This window comes from Natator depressus, chromosome 5, assembly GCF_965152275.1.
Source record: "Natator depressus isolate rNatDep1 chromosome 5, rNatDep2.hap1, whole genome shotgun sequence".
Lineage (NCBI taxonomy): Eukaryota > Metazoa > Chordata > Testudines > Cheloniidae > Natator > Natator depressus.
Genome location: NC_134238.1, coordinates 60991656 through 61014597, shown reverse-complemented (window position 1 = coordinate 61014597; position 22942 = coordinate 60991656). Strand labels below are relative to the sequence as shown.

The 22942-nt window shown below is 42.7% G+C and overlaps 2 protein-coding genes across 14 annotated transcripts in view; one reads left to right on the top strand and one right to left on the bottom strand.

The window, feature by feature from the left end:
- The window catches only part of ERAP1 (endoplasmic reticulum aminopeptidase 1), a 28051-nt gene extending 16537 nt beyond the window's left edge, over positions 1 to 11514 (top strand). Inside the window, exons 12-19 of the mRNA XM_074952877.1 lie at positions 596 to 675; positions 1187 to 1370; positions 2072 to 2228; positions 4887 to 5071; positions 6090 to 6251; positions 7158 to 7298; positions 7424 to 7505; positions 9125 to 11514. Coding sequence (XP_074808978.1) covers positions 596 to 675; positions 1187 to 1370; positions 2072 to 2228; positions 4887 to 5071; positions 6090 to 6251; positions 7158 to 7298; positions 7424 to 7505; positions 9125 to 9268 — 1135 coding nt within the window. The 3' untranslated portion in view covers positions 9269 to 11514. The remainder of the gene's footprint in view (positions 1 to 595; positions 676 to 1186; positions 1371 to 2071; positions 2229 to 4886; positions 5072 to 6089; positions 6252 to 7157; positions 7299 to 7423; positions 7506 to 9124) is intronic.
- A 5196-nt stretch (positions 11515 to 16710) lies between these two features.
- The window catches only part of CAST (calpastatin), a 103452-nt gene continuing 97220 nt past the window's right edge, over positions 16711 to 22942 (bottom strand). For 12 of the 13 annotated variants that reach the window (XM_074952883.1, XM_074952887.1, XM_074952880.1 and 9 more), the window contains 3 exons: positions 22548 to 22637; positions 21164 to 21235; positions 16711 to 18058 (listed from right to left, as the gene is read on the bottom strand). In XM_074952883.1, the coding sequence (XP_074808984.1) occupies positions 21185 to 21235; positions 22548 to 22637 (141 nt within the window). In that variant the 3' untranslated portion in view covers positions 16711 to 18058; positions 21164 to 21184. The remainder of the gene's footprint in view (positions 18059 to 21163; positions 21236 to 22547; positions 22638 to 22942) is intronic. The other variant, XM_074952881.1, reaches the window with a different exon arrangement.

Sequence of the window (22942 nt, the reverse complement as noted above, 5' to 3'; positions counted from 1 at the left end):
TGACGGCCCTCCACTCTTGCCCCATCCACCATCCCCAGTCCCCTGACCACCCCCGGATTCCCCACCCCTGCCCCCCCTGGAACCCCTGCCCCATCCAACCCCCCTGTTCCCCGCCCTCTGACCTCCACCCCCGAACTCCCCTGCCCTCTATCCAACTCCCCCTGCCCCCTTACCGCGCTGCCTGGAGCACTGGTGGCTGGTGGCGCTACAGCCGCACTGCCCAGGGCACCGGGTCAGGCCATGGCTCTGCAACTGCACTGCCCGGCCGCCCAGAGCGTTGCGCCAGCGACGCAGGGCGCTGAGGCTGCGGGAGAGGGGGAACAGCAGGGGAGGGGCTGGGGACTAACCTCCCAGGCCAGGAGCTCAGGGGCTGGGCAGGAGGGTCACATGGGCCGTAGTTTGCCCACCTCTGCCCTACACCATGAATCTTACCTCCACATACTCCCAAGAAGAGTTTCAGAGTCAGTCACTTCCGACTCTTTGTCCCCAACATAGCAGCGTAGCTCACTACTCAAATATAGGTCCAACCTTCTCTAGAGTAGCTATTGCAATTAAATATTCTGTCACTAAAATAACCATTTTTACGTTGCAATAGGTACTTGTGGCATGTTCCATTAACGTACATTACTAGTAAATCTGACACCGTGCAAAGATTTTTGCTGACAACTAAAACAGGTAACATCCTTTAAAGTGATTAGTCCATTTGAAGGATTAGCTACAGTGCTTGGAAAGTTTAGCCATTTTAGCTCTACAGCTATTTTGTGGGGGGGGGTGGATGAAACTGGTAGTTCTACCTTTTATTTTTGTTATCACAGATCTAATTTCAATAATGCTTTTAAAAAAGAGAATGCCAGGTTTTGGCAGATGAGATATAAAACAGCTGAATTATATATAACCTGCTGGAAAAATTGGATTTTATAGTGAAAATGTTGACAGACTCCTATAACAACATTACTGAGCTATCTCTCTTAACGTATTCAGAAACTATAGCATCTCTTCCTTTTAATCGCTGAAAAAGAGACCAAGACCAGCATTAGCTATTGTACCAGGATTATTTTTTGTCCAAATTTAATGTATGAAATGGACTGTGCAAGTGCTGGGCTCTTCATCCATTATGTGGTCGTCTTAACAGATAATGTTTTAATCAATAAGAGAGAATGGAGTTATAATTTTATTTTGTTTGCAGATGTCCTCATCCTCCCAGAAGAGGTTGAATGGATAAAATTCAATGTGGGAATGAATGGTTATTACATTGTGCACTATGAAGATGATGGATGGGATGCTCTGATTAGCCTTTTAAAAGAAAACCATACAGCAATTAGCAGCAATGATAGAGCAAGTCTCATTAACAATGTATTCCAGCTTGTGAGGTAAGGCACACTGTATGAGTCTTAAAAAGACAAATGATACAATTCAGATTGTGTGCCACTAAAGCAGAAAACATTTACTCTTGTATAATTTGTTGTTATTAAATCCTTTTAACAGAGAGGGGATCAGATTCTGATCTTGTTTACAGCAATGCAAATCTGGAATGTCTCCATTGACTTCAGGGGAGTCATGTAACTGAGGACATACACTGGCCCTGAGAACATAACCATTATTATCAAAACACTGTCTCTGATACTGTGTAAATCAGTGGATTCCAGCAGCACTGATCTGCTCCCTTTTGAAAATTAGGATTAGAACAAGATTTTCAATTAAACCTAAAATTTGGTGGCTTAAATCAGTCCCTTATGGGCAGTGGTTCACTTTTCACAACCCCATCACTTCAACTCAATTTGCACTCTGGAGGTGCTTGTGTGTGACCACTACCTTAGATACGGAACCGTTTCCTGTTGCAGGTCAAGTGTTTGGCATGGCTGTGCAAGGATTTCAAGAGCTTTTGTAGGCTGAGTATCAGATACCAGAAAGTTTCATGTCTTATGTGGTTTGTCGGCCACATTTGTCTTTCAGGAGTTTGTTTCTAGGCTTTTCCATTTGTGTGATGATAACTTCAGGATTCTAAAAGAATTAAGTAGAAATTAGCTCATTTAATTTTATTTACAATGTTCTCTATCTTTTTCTCTCTCAGTATTGGAAAACTATCAATTTCTAAAGCTCTTGATTTATCTTTGTATTTGAAACTTGAATCCCAAATTATGCCTGTATTCCAAGGTATGAATGAGCTGATTCCTATGTACAAGCTCATGGAGAAAAGGGACATGGATGATGTAGAAAATCAGTTAAAGGTAAGACAGAAAGCACCTAAAACTGGCTAAAACTAAAATAGAGGTTATACCCTGTAAGCACACCTTTAAAAAATACAGGTATTGGTAGCAAGCCAGTAGAGTGGAGTGGGTATTTTTTATTTTCTTTAAAACCCAAATTTAAACTATTTATTTTTCAGTCATAGTTTTTTCTTTATGGCCTCTGGTTCTGTATTCATTTCCTGGCGGAAGGCAGGGAGTAGGTGGGGAAGTTGCCATCATGGTGATCTGTAGAGCTGTGACCTGGAAGCGGTGTTCTACCAGAGGTTATCCTGGGAGCCCCATGAGTCCAGTGATGAGCTGCCAAAATCTTAACAACGGGTTCCCTCCTCACCCCACGAGGGGGTTGTTGCCAACCCCCACCCCCAGGATCCCTGCCCTGTCCCCTGACTGCCCCAGAACCGGGCAGGAGAGTCTCATGGGCCACCATAGTGGGTACCCACCCCACCTCTAGGAGCCAGAGGCACCTGCCGGGGGGGTGAGGTGGGGAGTCCCAGAGTTACCTGGCACAGCTCCCAGGAAGCATCCGGCAGGTCCCTCTGGCTCCTAGGGGCGGGGGAGTATAGCTGGGGGGAGCAGGGGGAACGGCCGCTCCCCCACTGATCACATCAAAAGTGGCGCCTTAGGCGCCGACTCCCTGGGTGCTCTGGGGCTGGAGCACCCACAGGGAAAACATGGTGGGTGCAGAGCACCCACTAGCAGCTCCCCGCCCCACACCCGGCCCCAGCTAACCTCCGCTCCTCCTCCTCCTCCTCCTCCCCTGAACACACCGCCCTGCTCTGCTTCTCCGCCCCCTCCCCCGGCTTCCCGCAAATCAGCTGTTCGGCGGGAAGCCGGGGAGGGCAGAGAAGCAGGCGGCGGCTTCCCGCTCAGGCTGAGGGTGGCTGAGGTAAGCTGGGGTGGGGAGCGGTTCCCCTGCGCGCCCCCCGGGTTACCTGCTGCGGCGCGGGCAGTCCTCCTCGCGCCCCCCCCCCAGCTCACCTCCGCCTCCCTGGGCCTGAGCGGGAAGCCGCGGCCTGCATCTCAGCCCGCCCCGGCTTCCTGTGCAAACAGTTAATTCGCTGGAAGCCTGGGGGGGCGGAGAAGCAGAGCGGGAGGTGCGTTCAGGGGAGGAGGCGGAGCGGAGGTGAGCTGGGACCAGGGGTGGGGCGGGGAGCTGCCAGTGGGTGCTCTGCACCCACCAAATTTTCCCCTTAGGTGCTCCAGGGCTGGAGCACCCATGGAGTCGGCGCCTAAGGCGCCACTCTTGGCCGGTTAAATTTAGAAGCCCTTTAGAACCGGTTATCCCTCGCGGAACAACCGGTTCTAAAAGGGCTTCTAAATTTAACAACCGATTCTAGCGAACTGGTGCGAATCGGCTCCACCTCACCACTGCATCGGTCCTTATTGCTTTCTCCCTCTCACCAGAGGAGAAAGGGCTTATTTTTGCAGAGGCAATAAGAGAGAAAGGAGGTACCAGGGGGAAGGCACTTGACAAGATGAAATGTCAACTGCAGATAAACAGACAAAAAGCTGGGAAAGAGAAGATGAGCCTTTGCCAGCCTGAGAATCCCTGGAGTAGGACTGCTGCCAGGAGTGAGTTCCTTTCCCTGGTGGCTGCATGTTTTTCTACTGTCCCAGTATCCTGTCTGTCCTGCTACCCTGCTCTGTTTGTCAGATTAGTACTTCCAGACCCTGCTTTCAACTCAGCCAGGAAGGCAAGGGCTGTGAAATTAGAAGTAAGATTGTAAAATAAGCAAGAAATGTGTTTACAAAAAATTGGGGTGTTTAAAAATCTTATTCTTTCCTCTAAGTATAGTTCTAGAGAAAATGAGATAGGTAGAGCGTTCAGAGCCATTCCTTGCAGAATGTTGAGATGCAATAGCTTGAACTATTGTTTGGTATTATAATTATACATTAAAAGGCGATGCTGTAGCAATTATGATTTATATTATTTAGGAAGGATGTATTTCTTTCTAATTTGCTTGTTCCAGAATTTGCTGAGTTAACTTTACTAAACCAAATTCACCCCGGGATAGCACTGTCTGCACTGGAGTTCCACCAGGGATGGATTTGGCCCATTAATTTTACACAAAGCACTGAGTTGAATGCACTAGGTCCTATGGAGTATAGGCCCCAATCCTGTAATCAGATTCACATGGGTGAACCTTTACATCCATGGAGATCCCCACTATATTTGGGCTGCTTTTGTATGGGGGATGCCAGCCACCTGCCTGCATGTACAGAGAGGGGACAATTGAATGGTGGCTGCACAGGGGATCTGTCCACATCGGTGTAGGATCAAGGTCATAGTTGGTGGAGTAGTTGAACACTGAAATTACTTGTCATCCCATTATATTTAAAACTGATGCATTAAAATAACTGATTGTTGGTATGGCACAAAAACCTGATTTTCAGAGAGACAGATGTGAACAGCTAATAAGTTTAATTTTTGCTAAATGTTGGTAAAATTTGTAAAATGAAAATATTTTAAAAGTGACATGGGTTTCAAGATTTATTGGAGGATTTAACCAAAGATAAGTGGATTAGATGTTGATTTAAATTACCAGTGCCAACAATAGTAGAAGTAATGCATTTGAAGAGGTAGTATTTATATTTAAGTGTGTTAAATAGAATCTTTTTATTATTAAATTGTTTTAGGGGTACATAGTAAATCTGTTTAAAGACCTAATTGACAAACAGTCCTGGAATGATGAGGGCTCAGTGTCTGAAAGAATGCTTCGCAGTTCCCTACTTCTGTTTGCGTGTGCGCGCAAGTACCAACCGTGTGTGGACAAAGCAGAAGAATATTTTATGAAATGGAAGGAATCCAATGGAACTTTACGGTCTGTTTTCATAGTAAATTCATTAGAGGTGAAGGATGAATTAACGTTTTCCCTCTTGATTTAGTATTGGTGAACTGATCTATTAATAAAGCAGCTGCTCATATTTCAGTCCTTTCAGGGACCCAAATATTAACCTTTTTTAGTACTTTCTCATCTCAGACTCCAGACTCCCAATTCCCTCTGGACTTGACAGCTATTGTGTATTCATTGATGGCTTATATATCACCTTGTACTTTGGAACTTGATTTACTAACGGTGAAAGGGAGAATGGAAATTAGAGTTGTGCCCCTTTGTTTTGCTTTTTTATGATGGAGAAAGAAGGTCTGAAGGGTTTTATTTTACACTATATACTTTCAGGTCACCTGCTACTCACTAACATTTTGGATACAGGCCATCTTTGTTAAAGATTCAGTTTCTCCACCCCTTAATTTAACAAGTCAGAGTTCACAGTAAACATGCTGAGATACCACCAGCAGGTCATCTAGCAAAACCAGCATTCCTGATCTTTCCATTGTGAAAAACACCCAAATAATGAAACAAGCCCAAATTTAAAAAAAAAAAAAGCTTTTGCCAGCCATCTTTGGGAGAGGGCTTGTTGACCAGGACACCTCTTTAAGAAAGTGACATAAGATCTGTAACTCTTACATAGGTAACATGACTACTGTTTAAACATCTCTGAATGACTAATATCTCTTAATAGAACTCTTCCTTGGCAAAACAGGATCTGCTCTGGAATGAAGCTTGAACCTGTTTCTTCTAGGTTCAAAGTAGCGTGTGTTGCCTACTGAGGCTCATTAACAGTAAATACCAGGATACTTTTAGACTGAAGGCAAACTCCTCCTCTTGCAACACTTAAGAATCCCTAATAGGGACAGAAGGAGAAAAATTAAAGACCTAATTCACCCTTTTGTTACACCAGAATGATTCCCTGGTGTAATGGAATGGTGAATCAGAATGGAAGTATCCATCAAAATGGAAATATGAAGCAGAGTATAACTTGGTGTCCAATTTGTTGCAGTTTGCCCAATGATGTTAAAACTGCAGTATATGCTGTTGGAGCCCAGACAATCGAAGGTTGGGACTTCCTTTTTAGTAAATACAGGCTGCCTTGGTTCAACACTGAGAGAAATCAGATTGAAGTTGCTCTCAGTATTAGCAGAAGTAAGGACAAACTTCAGTGGTGAGTAATATACTGTTTTATGAAGGAAGTGTTTGTATGGGAGTGGAGAGGGAGGAACCAAACTTAGGAGCTACAGCAATGAGCGCTTTTGCAGCATCTTCAATGCACAGCATTATAAAATGCCTTATAAAAGAAGGGGAAGTTGCAGTTTAAAACTTGACACCAGAGGCTGGTGTGTACGCATGTTTGCATTTTCAGTTGTCAATTGGAGAAAGGCAGAAACAAGTGACTGTTTAGGCACTTGATTACCTTTTGCATGTAAAGTTACTGTAATTGCAGTATGCCTATATATTTCTTATGCATGCAAGGTGGGATTGACTCTTAAAAACATTGTCCCTCAGTGTTTTGAGAGAGCTCCAGACACAGTAGATAAATGCCCTCTCTCCTTTTAGCATCATGGGAGGAAAGGAACATTTAGAAATGTTATTGCTACCATTTCTGCCACGGATTTGCATTGTGAAACTGAGCTAGTCATTTAACTGCGTTGATGCTACCAAGAGACACTCACATTTTTTTTATGAATAGGGCCTCATTTCCCTATCTGCAAAAAGGGGATGATACTTATCTATCTCTCAGGACAACTAAGGTTCACATTAATGTTGAGATCCTGGGATGAAAGATGCGGTTAAACTTCAAAGCATTATGTTGATTTTATTCTACATTTCCTGTAATGGAGATAATCTTAGTAACTTTCATGATGAACTTCATGGGACTAGGGTGATGCAAGTGGCTCAGAAGTCTTTTGCTAAAGCAAATTTTATCTTAAAAAAGTAAAATTGAAAGTAGGACAGTTATAGTGATTAGCCAAGGTGTTAAGAAGTGCAGTTTTAACAAAGTAACCCATCCGTCATCTCTGCCTAACAGTCTAGTTACCTTTTCCATTTCCATCCTCATTGGGTTTTTTAGGATAATGGATCAAAGTTTGTTTGGTGATGTAGTAAAAACTCAGGATCTTCCACATATTATTGTGTATGTTGCTAAAAACCCATCTGGCTATCATCTAGCATGGACATTTTTGAAGGAAAACTGGAATAAACTTGTACAAAAGTAAGTTGCACAGATTGTTTTACTCAGACCCTTATGCTAGCTATATTTGACATCTATTTCTCCATTTTAAATTAAATCATCCATTTAATAAATCTTTGGTAATTGATTTTTGGCTTTTTTGCTAGGTTTGAACTTGGCTCACCTTCTATAGCCCACATGGTAATCGGAGTGACAAATCAATATTCTACAAGGGAACAGCTTGCAGAGGTGAAGTGTCTTACTTTCAGATCATGCATTCTGGCTGGGGTTTTCAGAGCTGCCTAAGGGAGCTGGAGACTAACTTCCTTAGACTCCTTTGGAAACACCAGAGTCTGTTTTATGTGCAGAAGTGGCTTTATGAAGATGATAGGTATAACCTGTGATTAAGCCTAAGGATCGTGCAAATATTGGAAGTTAGTAAACATTGAAGTAGTACTGTAGCTCCCCTGAAGCTATACAAATGCTATACAAGTTGTGGGTTTGAGGACCCTAAGCATAGCAGTATGTGCCAATAGCAAGGGAAAGAATGGCCCTGTAGTTATAACACTGGTTGAGGGTCAGGTGTCTGTTGCCTGCTCTGACACAGAGTTCTTGTGTGTCCTTAAGCAAATCACTTAATGCCTCTGGGCCTCAGGTTTTCAGCTGAAAAGTGGCAATAGCACTTCCCACCCTCACAGGAATGTTGTGAAGATACTGTACATATTAATGCTTGTGAGTACTGGATACTAAGATGAGCACCATGGCAGAGTGTATAAATAAAATTGGTCAGGCTAAACTTGATAGAAGTGGTACAGAAATGACAAGCCTTCCTAGATGGGGGAAGAGATATACAGTGCACTAACCAATCTACATGCTCTGCAACCTATACAACAAGCACTGACAGCTCTCCTGTACATGGAAGTGGGATGCAGCCATAGTTTTATTTGCTGATTCCATAATTTTAAACGGCATCCCATTCCTCCACAAATATCAAAAGCCCCAGATACCTTGTACGCAGCTGCCAAAACCTTCACTGAAAGCCTCCATTTTAAATCTAAATGGAGCTTCCCCACTACAATGCTATAGAATCCAAGGAACTTGCTGCAGAATTTAGGTCTTGCTTGCAGCAGACGACACATGGTCTTCAATATGATTTTAATGTAGGATCAAGCAGAGCTCATGTTTTCAAACAAACATGAATATATTCAATAAATGACAAAATGACTTGTTTTCCCACAGTAACTCTGCAAAGAATGACTTATCACATGAGAATAATAAGGAAAGTCTTATAGTGACCTCTGGTAGCATTTGTCTGTCATTAATACTAGCTTGTACCATAGACTGTCTTTCCCCTCGGTGGTTGGGACTCTCCCTTAAAACACTAGCTGGGAAGTAGTCGTTGGCTGTGGAAGGCCTGACAACAGGGCTCCTTCGCTGCAATGGGGGTGTGATGTGGGGAACACCAGAGCTGAGAGCTACCACAGGGGTTTCCATGCTGAGCCCCCAGCCTCCTGTTGACTTTGCTGTAGATTGTAGTTAAAAAAAGCTTCTAAAAATGATCCACTGTTGCTTACATTGCTGCCACTGCTCTCAGCTGGTTTAATTGAGATGGTATTAAAAAAATGGTGGTTGTTGTCTTAGCTGCCTTGTCAACACTAGGTGCCTCAGTGTGGCAAAGTGCTGGTTTTACCAATGGTGTGAAGCTTTTTAGAAAACTGCTGTCATGTAGACAGTCACAGTAGTCAAGAGACTTACTCTAGGTCACACTGGAAACCTGGAGTTTTTTGCCATTAAACCTGTGCACTAGTTACTCGACTTCACTGCCTCTTAATCATGCATCAACTGTTTATTCTAATTTTTTCTGATAGGTAAAAGAATTCTTCAATTCTCTGGAGGAAAAAAGTTCACAGCTCCGCTGTGTCCAACAAGCTGTAGAAACCATCGAAGAAAATATACGATGGATGGACATAAACTTTGAAAAAATCAAAATATGGTTACAAAATAACATGTGAAGGATTTATTATTGCATCTGGCTTTGAATATTTGAATGTAAATTACAAAACAGTGAAAATTTCAAAAAATCTGAAGCTTTTTTGTTGTTTTTGGGTGAGGAGATTTACTTAGAGGTGATGACATGGGCCCCATTCTGTTCCTTTGTATGAGATTGGCTATCGATTTCAATAGGAGCAAGATAGGGCTCTCTATATGCACACCTTCAGTCCAATAATAAACCATCATCCACAATTTTTGAGCAATTTTTGGCCTGTGTAAACTGGGGATTTTGAATTCTAAAAAATGGATTTACTATTCTATTTTGAGGAAAAACTAATTGTGAAATGACAGAAAATGAATGAGTACACAACTGAACTATAAATGGAACACTCCACATTTGAGATGGCATAGAAGTTTGTATCCCCTTGCCAAACACTAGGTACGACTAGCAATTTCTGCTCAGGGTAGCCCAGCACTGGAATATTTATAGGTATGCTAGTTTAACATGGAGATGATTTTTTAGCACCTACTTTTTACCTGTATTTTGTGAATCTGCAGTCAGTCCATCAAAATAATTTATGTAAGACACCATGAGGAATTTAATCCTTTCCTATATCAAGGTGTACAGTATTAGAGTGTATATTGCAACTATAATTAAGATTAATACACTTCAAAAGTAGAAGTGATAAGAAGTGCAGTTGAATAACTTATTTTTCCCATACCTCCTCTTTTTATAATTATATTGCTATTGCTTCATGAGAACATTTTTTTATTATGCCTTATTTGACTGTGGAAAGTGAATTGCTCCCTTACCTTTATATTAAATCTTATACTCCTTTTTAATATAGAATTACTTTAGAGTAATAATGAAAGTGAATCTGAAAGTAATGAGTGAATCTGAAAGTTTAACAGGATCAGAGATATTTAATATTTTAGATCAGTATAATTAGTAACTTTTTGGTAGGGTCAGGGTGATTTCAGTATTTGCTGGTAATTAGCTCTTTTAACTATGAAAGTGCACTTTTAAAAAATAAATGTCCTTTTCAGAAGATTAACCTGTTTAAAAAGTGATTACTAAATATTACTCATTTTTATTGTAATGGGGCCTGTTCTCCTATTACAAACCTAAGACAAAGAAGAAAGATGGTCAGGTGCATAATGCATGACATCTAGGTTGCATGTTTGGCTTTTTCAGAGGTCTGTATGATTTTTACCAAGTTCTTTTCTGTTGTGTGTCTTTCTTACAGTAAAATGGGAAATGGAGAAACTGACTGTACACAAAATACTGTCAAATGCATAATCTGAAAGTGAAAACAGTTTGGTTTTTTCTCAGATCTGTCAGTTGTAATAAGGTAGAATGGGAAATATCAAAAACTTCAGACAGAAGTGTGATTTCTAGGTTGCTGGCAATCCTTCATCAGAGCTTTAGTGGCCTATCTGTAAAACTGGATTACTTCTGCTTACCTACCTAACTAAAGTGGTGATGTTTATTTAATTAATGTTTGTAAAGGGCTTTGTGCTCTTCAGATGGAAGTGTACACTGAAGGAAAGGCTGCTTTCATGTTGATTATGATGTCCTTCATTCAGTAACTGTTAGGAAATACCCTCACCATTGGTCACTGTTACTAAATTCATACTAAAGGGAATTCTGAATGTGCACCAGGGAAGAACAGACACCCACAGAATTATTGCAGTAAATATTTATAAAATTGATTGTATAACCATACCAGGAAACATGTTTGACAAGCTGTTTAAAACACAAATCTGCATATGTCAACTGAATTTTGCATCTCTTGCAATTTTGCATTTGTAAACATTTTAAACTGATGTTCTCTCTCTCTCTCTGTGTCATGGAGAGATGTAGTTTGAAATTCTGAACTAAAAATAAATAGAAAAAGATAGTTTGTTTTTGTTATTCTCAGAGTAATTGACCCCAAAAAGGAAATTAACAGAGATGCAAAGACTCTAACACTTTAGGGCATGTTAACCATCACTCAAGAAGTGTTAGTTCTGACTGTCGCATGTGACCAACACAAATTTAATCAATTTTATCTTTGAACACTACAGTGTATAGTGCAGTCAAGATCCTTCAACACTATGAGAAATGACACACATGGCTAAAAGTCTGTGTAGATTAGCTGCTGTGTGCTATTTTTCCCCAAGAACTAGCATGACAGATGTAACCGATTCTGAATTTTACTTTACAAGTTAATTAAATAGCTCTCTAGGATCTATGCACCTGGTCACCTTCTGGGAAATAAATAAAAGCAGTTGTGAAAATCCATCTCAAAACAGTATTTTACTAAATACTCAAAGTATTAATAAATTTGGCTTTTGTGACTACCTGTTGACTGCATTTATTGAATTCATTTTTTGAAGTTTACTTGTTAATTTTTTATAAAATACACTGTCTTATGACGATGCTATAGGTAACGTATGACTGGAAACAGAAAGATTCAAACCCAATAATATGAACATAGTAAGATATACTAAAGAGTTTATTTGGTGTGGTACTGCCAACCACTACAGTATAGTATACATTTTACACGTTGTCAGCAAAAATTCTGATTGGCCTTCATATTAAATCTTGGTAAATGGGCCATCTGAAAAGCTATCTACTTAGAGTCCTCTGCTCCTGTCCTGTGAGAAGCAATTAATAAACAAGTCCATGGAAGCTGGAGGATGGAGCCCCGACAACAGCACCAAGAACAACCTTGTGTTTAACTCTGCAGTATAAGTACCAGGGAGCAGCTACTCTAGGTCACCTGTTTCCCAGGAGACCAAGCAGATCTAATTCATGGAAGTATAGCATATAGAATATCAGGATTGGAAGGGACCTCAGGAGGTCATCTAGTCCAACCCCCTGCTCAAAGCAGGACCAATCTCCCATATCCCTAAATGGCCCCCTCAAGGATTTGAACTCACAACCCTGGGTTTAGCAGGCCAATGCTCACATTTAAGTCTACTCTGCTTCTGTACCCACTTCAGTCTGCCAGAGGAAGTGGGGGGCATTGTTACAGAAGTGATGCACTTCTGCTGTTTTGGAACTCCCATGCATTTAGAATCCATACACTGTTACTCCTCCCTACTAAGATAGTGGAGCATCAATGTGTGTGGGGGGTGCACAGCTCAGAGATCTACAGTTCCTGCACAGGGTGACATTTCCCTCTTTGAGTAGTGTCCCTACGGATGCTCTACATCAGCAGTATCCTTCTAAGGAGCAGTATCCCTTAGTATTCCTTACTTCTGAGCACTATCCCTCTAAGCAGATGGGGTCCAGCACTGGAGACAGTCCTGCAGAGCCAAGTGCCACGTTAGACCTGATGGCATGGAGCAGGGCATAATGCTTTGAAAGCACATGGACAGAAATCCAAGCAGCTGCTCAACATATCTCAGATGCTGCAACATTCTTCAGAAATGTAGTATACGTTGCCTTGGATCTGGCTGAATGTGCTCTCACCCCTGTGGGAGAGCTGAGAGCCTGTAGACTCATAAGAGGTAGATTACAAAACCTGATATGCATTTGAAAATCTTTGAGCAGAGATAGGAGCCCCTTAGATCTATCTGCAAAGAATATGAAGTGTCTAGGCGATGATCTAACTGCTTAGTCCTATCCAGGTAGAAGCCCGATGTTCCTCTAACTTTCTGTTGAACTATGAGGTTTTGGAAAAAATATTGGTAGACTGACTAAGATGAAAACCCAATGTAATCTTTGGTAGGAACCTAGGATGTGGATGTAAAGAAAACTTATAGCTGAAAACAATCATAAAGAGGCAGGATCTGCATTATGGCTCCTGTTTCCCTGATCCTAAAGGCAAATGTGGTGGCAACTAACATGGCCATCTTCATAGATAACTGAAGTAGAAAGGAGGTCAGCATTGGTTCCAATGGAGTTTTTGTGAGGTAGCTGAGACCCAGTCTGAGGTCCCAAGGCTGGGGAATGGGTATCTGATGTGGGGGAAGAGATTATCCAGATCCTTAATAAATCTGAATGATACTTGGTGAGCAAAAGTGGAGAAACCCTCAACTGGGGGATGAAAAGCTGAAATGGTGGGCAGGTATACCTTGCCCAAACTGACAGATAACCCAGAGGTCTTCCATCTATCTAGGAAGAGGGAAAGGGGAACCAATTCAGGTCTGAGGTAGCAAAGACCGCAGCAGTGGACAAATTTCTTCCATTGCTGCAGATAACTAGTGTGGGTTGATGCTTTTCTACTCTTTAATAACACCTGCTGCACCTCTGTAGAGCAGGAAGCCTCTATTCTCAAGAACCATCCAGGAACCATGCCATGAGTCTAGGTAGGGATGAAGCGTGTGACCCACATCCTGTGACAGGAGATGAGGATTAGTTAGGAGCTTGATTGACAGTTGGATACGGGTTCAAGCAGGCAAGGGTACCAAGCTAGTCTCAACCAGGTAGGTACTATTAGGAGAACTCTGGCCTTGTCCTGCTTGATTTTGTTCCTTAATGATACTTAGTATTAGGGGCTCTGGAGAAAGACATATGACAGCCTCTTCCATGGTAGAAGGAAATCATCCCCCAGGGAGTGGTGACCTAGACCCTCCTCCCACACCTTGAACAGAAGAGAGGGTACTTCCTGTTCTCAGAGGTGGTGAAAAGATCAATCACTGGCAGTTTCCATCTCTGGAATACATTGCGGAGAACCTGGTTGTCCAGCTCCCATTTGTAGTCACAGGAGAAGTGTCTACTGAGGGCATCAGCTGTGGTGTTCTGGATGCCTAGGAGGGGGAGTGCTGAAATCTGGACATGGTGAGCTGTACACCAGTTCCAAAGCTTTATGGCTTTGGCACACAAGGAGGAGGAGCTTGTGCCTCCCTGCTTGTTGATGTGAAACATGCAGAACACGTGGGCTATCATAACCCTATTTACTTTGCCCCTAATGAGCAGCAGGAAATGGTGGCAAGCATTTCTTACTGCCATGAGCTCCAACAGGTTGATGTGGAGACTGTTTTCATGGGCTGTCCATCTGCCCTGAACTGCAAGGGTGTTAAGCGGGCTTCCCATCCTAACAAGGATGCGTCAGTTGTTAGAGTCACTGATGGGGTTGAGCAAAAGAAAGAGATGCCTGGACAGACATTCAGTTGCTTCCTCCACCAGTTTACAGAGTTCTTTACATGCAAGTGGACCATCACCTGCCTGTCCCTGGTTGGAGACTAGGTAGTTCTGATCCAACTCTGGAAGCAGCAGCAGAAGTGTAGCCTTGCATAACTGGCCACAGAGATGCAAGCTGCCATACAGCCCAAGAGTTGAAGACCGTTCCTTACAGAGGTCTGAGGGCTTCTCTGAATTGTCCCTACTAGACCTGACAAAGTTGCAAATCTGTCCAAAGGGAGGTATGCTCTGGCTTTCAGTGAGTTCAAGTATGCCCCTATAAACTGTATCCTTTGTATGAGTACCAACATGGATTTCTTTACATTCAGCTGTAGACCCAACTCTTGGTACAGAGCGAAGTCCTGTACCATTCTGTGTGGATGATAACCTGCCTCGAAGGAGCGGCCCTTGAGTAGCCAGTCATCTAGGTACAGGAAGACGACGATTACTTCCTACCAAAGATAAGCTGCCACTACTGCTAGAACCTTCAAAAACACCCTTGGGGCTGAGAATAGGCCAAAGGGGAGCACTCGGTACTCAAAATGATCTTGGCCTATGGTGAATTGTAGGTATATCCTGTGCGCTGGATGTATAGTGATATGGAAGTAGGTATCTTGCAAGTCAAGGGATGAAAAACCCATCCCCTTCCTCAAGTGAAGGAATTACAGTTGCCAGAGTCACCATCCTGAACTTTTGAGGCTTCACGAACTTGTTTAACTGCCTTAGATTAAAGATCAGCCTCCAACCTCCATCCTTCCTTGGCACTAGGAAATATTTTGAATAGAACCCCCTACCCCTGTGAGAAGAAGGGACTGGTTCTATTGACTCAGTAGAAGCTTGTGAGAGGGATCCCTGAAGACGGATGTGGAAAGAGGGTGAAAGGAAGGGAGTGTCAAAAACTGTAACCCGATGCTATGACCTCCAAGACCCATTGGTCCATGATTCTCTGCTCCCAAGCCTGGTGGAAATGGACAAGGCAGTCACCAAAGTAAGGGAGGTGGACTAAGGGCTCAGCTGTAAATCCAGAAGAGTGGGAGGATTTGAATCCTTGACCAATTCCTGTGCCAAGAACGGCCTCTCAAAGACAGAGGTCTTGGCACCAAGAGATACTCAGTGTCCACCCACCACAGAGACACTGGTTCATCCAACACAGGGAGATTCTTCAAGTATCAGAATTCCTGCAGTACCAGAAAAGAATCTGGTACAGACGCTGTAGCCGAGATTGCCGAAGCCGATGATGATAGGCATACTGCACGTTTGGTAGGTATCAGGCACTGATGTTTGCTTGGTGCTGAAGGTACTGCTTGCACCAGTACCCCCTGCTGAGCTGCTTGCATCAGTACTGATGGCTGGGTTAAGGTATGACGGCACCAATGGCTGAGTGGGATGCTTTGGTGCCAATAGCTGAGTCAAACTCAATGGTACCCTGTGCTCAATGGTACCCTCCTTACTGGCAGAGCGTACAGGTGCCCTATTGGGGCTGTGCTTCCTTTCCTTGAAGCTTCCTGGGCCTGCCGGTACCAAAGGAAGCGTCTTTGGCCTTAATGGTACTCTCCGGGACTGAGGACCTCGAGGGGGACCTGGTCTCTTTGTGGAGCTGGCTCCTTAGATATAGTCTGTGTTCCTCTTTCAGGGAGTCTTCCCAGCAGGCTCCCAAGACTTCCCTTTCCCTTAGGGGCAGCATGCCCTGAGGTTGAAGCCCGCTGCATCTGTCTGGGGACAGTTGTATGGGAGCTGGGGGGAAGGGGTCTCCTGACCTGGCTCAGAAGGTGTTTGCTGGGAGCAATCCATGGCCAACAGTCCGAGATTTATCTCCATTTTTCTTAGCCCTGGACTTATGGGCCAGACAGAAGGAACACTTCTGGTAGACATGGGACTCCTCCAGGCAACAGACACACTTGGAATCCCCTTGCTTATCAGTACAGCCTCCTGGCAAGAGAGGCCTGCCCTGTCAGGAGAAGACAAGTCTCCCATAGGGAAGAGAGGGAAAAAACACAATCCTTTCACCTAAAACTAACTATACTATACAACTACAAAGTAACTAACTACTTGCAGAAAAGAGAAGACTGAGAATGCTCTAGGTGGACATGAAAAAAAAAAAAAGAAAAGTAGCTATATCTCTGAATTGATTTTACGTTCATGGTGTTAATACATTTGGTTTTCATGAAGATCTGATGACAGACATTTAACTGATTTTGCACAAAGCACTGCATTCATTTTTAATACCCCAAAGCCTACTTTTTAAATGATTTCTACCGGACATACTTCTGTTGTCTTAAGTGAGTTGTTCAATAATACACAATTGGAAATAGGATGATAAAAACAATAGGACATACACAGTAATGCATTCTAAAAACTTTATTAGTGTGACACAGGCTCTCAACACAGACTGTCAGGTTGTCATAATTCTGATTATCCTCCATATTAGGTCTTTGGAAAATGGTTGTCTGGAACACGAGATAGATAGGACCAGATTTTGAAATCCTGGCTAACATTTCCTCTACCATTACCTCTCACTGAGTAGTTCCTTGAAGTCAATTAAACTGTTTACAGTGTTACTCATTGTGAGTAAGGACACCAGAATCTTGCACTTATAGCACTATGCTTCCCTCTGCTGTGAGGCACAAAGAAGAGAAAAACCCCACAGAAACTGGGGAAAGTAGCACATCTGCAACAGCTCACAGAATATCCTCATCTTCAGCATTACAATGTGGTTGCCAGGGAATGGCTGCTCTTTGCCAGCTGTTTCCCTGGGGACCATGTAAATATAGTTCATGGAAGTTAATGCCATTCCTTATAGGATTAACTTCTGCTCTGCTCTTGCACCCATTTTGGGAGTTTCAATAGAGGATGGAGAGGCAGAGACTTGGTATTATTGCAGAAATGCCACACTTTCTGTTGATTTGGAGCTCCCATTCATTTGACTCTTGCTAAGTTCCAGGGCCCCCCTTTCCCTCTCTTGCAGTATGATATGGCCAGGAGTGCAGGTGACTCGCATTAGCATCTGTAGTCAGGAAACTCCTGGCACAAAGAGGATAAGAGTACAGTTGTAGTGACGTAATTTGAGAGAATGGAGACTCTTTTTTACACTGCAACAAAGGCACTGTCCAGACTTTTGATATTTTATTATTAGGAGTCCATGAGATGATACATCTATTAATTTGCCATCCTGTAAATATCTGTGATTGACCTATGATTTCTCACCAATAATTCACCCAAAGAAATACCTTATACAGCCAGCCTAGAAAGGCCAAGGATAACCAAAACTCATTACATTCCTAGAATGCTTAATGCATTCATTGCAATGTTAAAAATACTAGCACATACCTAGAGAACTCTACTGACATTTACAGGCACTATGTGGAGATTATGTGCAAAAATTTGCAGGCTGTTTCTGGAATTGCTATTAAGTTCTTATGAAATAGACTTCTTACAAATATAAAGCATCCTTTCCCTCTCAGAACTGAAGAAATTACAAAAAAGTTTCAAAATGTATCAATACAATAACATGAGTGATTAGGAAAAAAAAACAAAAAACACCCTAATTCATTCCTGGAAATATGATATGAAAAACCTCCAGCAAATACCACTGTACAAAAACCACTCAGAATAACCTCACGCTCTTGCATTAGCTTTTGTTCTTTGGGAATAACTGCCACCAGCAGAATGAAGACTTTTTACACTATGTGCCGATCACCTGGAAGAAAAAAAATGGTTCCAGAGAAGAAATTCAGTAAAACATACGACATGTAAAAAGAAATTCAACTTGAAAAAACATAAGCTACTTTATCTGAGGATAATAATACACAACACAGAGAAAGAATCTCAGGAAGAAGTAATACCAAAAGTGATTTAGATATTATCATATGCAGTGTAATAATCCAAAAGGAGACAAAGATGATATTGGGCTGCACATACAGAGAACTGATAAGTCCTGTCTATGGGTGAAATCTTGGCTCCATTGAAGATAATGACCAAAAACCTCTCTCACATTGGATTTCACCATGTCTCTACACGTAGAAAACTGTGTTTACTTCTGGGGACATCAATGACACATAGATCAACACGTTAGAAGGGACTCAGAGAGCAATAAACATGATTAAAGGCTTTGGGGACAGTATTAGGAGGAAAGATTAAAAGGTCTAAATATATACCATATAACTAGGGCTCTAGCAAATTCACAGCCTTGAAAAAGACTTCAAGGACCATGAAATCAGACCTTCCCTAAGATATCTAGCTACTGGAAGGGAGTGGCAAGACCAGGGCTGGGGGCACCCCAGCCAGGGGTTCCTACCATGTACCAGGTTCCAACTGCTAATCCCGGCCAGTCTGTGGAGGGATGGGACTTCCTCTTCCCCTGCATGGCTGCTCTCAGGTGGAGATCAGACCCACCTCCAGGTACCTCCCCTGGCTGCAGAAAGCTCTCACTTCTGCGCTGCCTTCAGAGGCAGCTCTGAAGGCAGGGTGGTAATCCCGCAACCCCTTACAACAGCTTTGCAACCCTTCCCCCATGACCTCCTTTTGGGTCAGGACCCCACGGTTACACCACCATGAAATTTCAGATGTAAACATCTGAAAACATAAAATCAACTAATTAAAAAACCCTCTGGCCATGAAATTGACCAAAATGGATTGTGAATTTGGTAGGGCCTTACATATAACTAATTGGTGACTAATAGTTAATATAATTGCCTGTGCATATTTTAAGGGTGTAAATCTCAAGATAAAGTATCATCGTACTAGAGGGTATATCTAGGAATAAAGAGATAAGAGAAAGTTACTTATCTTATAGTAACTGGAGGTTTTTCGAGATGTGGTCCCTATCTGTATTCCATTGTGGGTAGGTATGAGCTCCACAGCCAGAGAATTTTGAAAGCATTGTCTGTTGGTCCGCACACGCACCCTTGCTCACCTCATGCCTCTCACCATTGAGATAAAGGGGGAGCAGACAGATTTCCTCTCCACTTCCTTTTCCACTGTGAACAAAACAGTGATCTGAAGCAGACAGCAAGGAGGGCAGGTAGTGGAATAAAGCACCTTCAGTTACTATAAGGTAAGTATCTTTCTCTTCTTCTGCGAGTGCTGGTCCCTACGTGTATTCTGCTGTGGATGACTGACAAGCTATACTCAATTAGGAGAAGGGTGCAAAGATGCAGATGGCAGAGCCGAACGAAGGACTGCCATTCCAGAGGATGCATCAGCGGAGAAGTCAAAAGCATAATGCGTGGATGGACGAGAGGGAGTGACCCAATGGAGCAGGAGACACTGGACCTGGGAAAGTGAAGATGTCCTCAGGGAGGAGCGTAGGTCTCAGCTCTTCCCAGAGCCTGAGGGGTCCTGTTTGCCTGAACTAGAGGAGTCACAGCAGAGACAATCTGTGCCATAGCCATGGAATACAGTCAGTACCGCAGATAACTGATGCTCTTAGTAACTGCTCTTCATTGGTGCCAACAGAGCCTGGGGTTTGTGCTTGGGTGGTACAAGAGGCACCACAGCTACCTGGTCACGATCCAGTGCTGACAGAGCCCTAGACTTTTGATCTTTCTTGTCATACCCCTAGGACTTAGGACATACTAAGTTCTCTTGGGCTGAGCTTGGAGACTTGTTCAGTTTAGGCAGGGTTGAATCTGATTTTTTCAAAGTGCATTTGAAGGAGGATTTAGTTTCATGCTTGTGAGAATGCTCCCTGCTCTCTTGACAAGACCCCAGTGAGGCATACGTGTGGACTCCCTTGCTCCTGAGTTGGATGTCACGGTACAAGGCACACTCCTTGCTGAGTCAGGCAGATGTACAGGGTGGGGTGAGAGGGTTCCCTGGCCTGGGCCCGATTGCAGCCTCATGGCTTGTTCGTTAGATGCTTCCTAAAGTGAAGTTTTTGCTGTTTCTGTGTATGACTGGGGAACTAATACCAGACAGTGGACCTTGGTGGTGTATTGAGGGTTTCCCTGAGGCAGTGCAAGCAGTGTTGGTGGTTGTCGCTGACCGAGAAGGATCACAAGCAGGAAGCACAAATTTTGAAGCCCTGTGTCCTGGGCATAGTCCAGTATCCCACATGAGGAACGGGGGTGGGGGCTTCTCATGATGGGGAGGCTAACTACCTTTAGTGTCTTCTGGTTATCAGATAAAACTATAAACACTAAACACTTCAAAAACTCTTTACCAATAAATAGACATAGATATGTTCACAGAAAAAGGAGAAAGCTGAAGCTTTGGACACTGGAGGTTCCAACCTGGACCCATGTGGCGCTGAGAAGGAATTGAAGAGGTCGTCAGTCTGCAACGCCTTTTATCTCCTCAGTCGGAGGCATGGAGGTGAGCAAGTGTGCATGTGTAGACCAACGGACACGCTTTCAAACTTCTCTGGCCACATAGAGCGCGTGCATGCCCACAGTGGAATACACCGAGGGACCAGCACTCGAAGAAAGACTCTTTAGATAGAATATTAGGAATAACTTTTTGACAGTGAAGGTTATTAGTCGGTGAAATGGTCTCACAAAGGAAGCAGTGGCATCACTTGAAATATTTAAAATTAAACTATCCAAAAGCTCTTGAAAATGAATTGCAGGAACCAATTCTGTTCTGGTTTGGTGGGAGTTGAGAGGAGCCTGTGCTAGAGGAGATAGCAGGGATTTCCTGTCTAGGATTCTCTACAGTGAAGTCCTGCGTATTTGGTCTAAAAGTGAACTACAACTTGGTTCCAGTTGGGCTTGTCAAATGGTCTCATCTCATTAATGTAATTATGGTTCATTAAAGCAGATCCTCTTAGTTACCATAAAGACAATGGGTTAAAGAGAAATCTTACCCAATACTGTAATATTAAAGTTTAACTTGTTTTTTGGCTCTCGGATTTTGCACTGGAGGACTGCTCCTTTGCCTAAAAAGGAAAAGTAAAACACAGCATGGATGAGCTATAATTTACTGTTTCAGATTAAGAATCAAAATAACATAACAATTATAGATTAGAAGTGATAATGACAGCATCTAAATGATCTGCATCTGTGAGACATGCTCATCAGCAGTAACAGGGAGAAGAAGAAAAAAAAAAAAAAAAAAAAAAAAAGGCCATCATTCCGCAAAATGTATTTGTAACTTCATGTGGGTCCATTTCTCCTTATTTTTCTGTATCCCATATTTTATTTTGGCATGTGTGGCTGATCTCCTCCCTCACTATTATCTTGACATCTACTGGGCCACAGCTATAGGCAATAGCTATCGGCAGCCAGACAACTTTTAATGTTAGAAAATGTCCTCCTAACTGCTAGTATAAAATGCTCCTGATGCAATGCTTTTAAATTACAATTTGCAAATCAGCTCAACTGTTGTTAAACAAAAGCCTTGGAAAGCAAAATTTCCTGGTAAAGAAAAATGCCATTCATCACAATCACTGAAAAAATATGATATACATGATGTTATAAGTCTGGCTCATAGGAATAAATGGTAGATCAGTTAATTAACTGGGCTAGGTCTTTTCCATGTCTAATTCCAGTTTCTATGATCCTTTACGGGTTGCTGAAAATCCAAGCAACATTTGAGGTCCTTTCTGCGGTTTTGCTTATATTAAGTATATATCCATCTATAGACATGCACTACATAAAAAATTCACACACCTTCCCTATCCACCAAATTCATTCTGCATACATATTTATATACAGGCACAGATGCTTTTATTTAATGATTAGATACAACATATGACAAAAGGGGAGAAGACGAGGGACTTGACATAGGAGAATAAGGTTACTGGAAGCAGGAGAGGAGAAAGGTTGCTCCAGACAGAGGAGATGAAAGAAGGGATGGAATCACAAGTGGGAGAAGTAGACAAAGGGAGTGGGGTGAGGAGGGCTGTGACAGACAAGCACAGGACTGTGGACAGGAAGCTCTGAAGGTGAAAATGAGGAGTTTGAGTGTCTTGAGGAACATATGACTAGACAGAGCCCACATCTACCTGGTATGCTGCATGGGATTTGCCCTCCTTTGAAGCAGACACCTTTTTAAGCCAAAGCAGGTCCACAGCATCTCCAGAAATAGTTAAGTGCCACTCCCTTTCATACATACAAAGGTGGGTCAAACAGAACCTATTATTTGAGAACGCTAATGTCCAAATAAAATGGTTCCAGATCCAAGTTTCCCATCTCCACACTCATATTGTTCAACAATCCAGTCCTATTCATATTAGGACTTGGTTCTACCTTTTTAGGATCTTCAGGTTTTCCACCATCCTTTGTGGCTGGTTTTGTGGTGGCAGCTTCCTTTCCACTTTTGTCCTCTAATCCTGACACCTGTCATCAGAAACAAATTCACTTTCAAACAAAGAGAAAGAAGAGTTACCATCTTCCAGAATCAAATAGAATCTAGAATATTTGGGCTACATCCCTGTCTAAGTACTGAGAAGCCCTGTGGTCTGGCAGCAGAAAGGGCAGAGATAATGAAGCTGATCGTCTGGTGGCCTATTGTACTGGCTACGTGGCCAGATTCCATCTTCAGTACAAAGCAGGTGCACTGCACCTGAGAATCTACCCCTCACTCCACAGATAGACAAACTATATTTTTATGGGACTTGAACCATTTATTTAGACATCATATC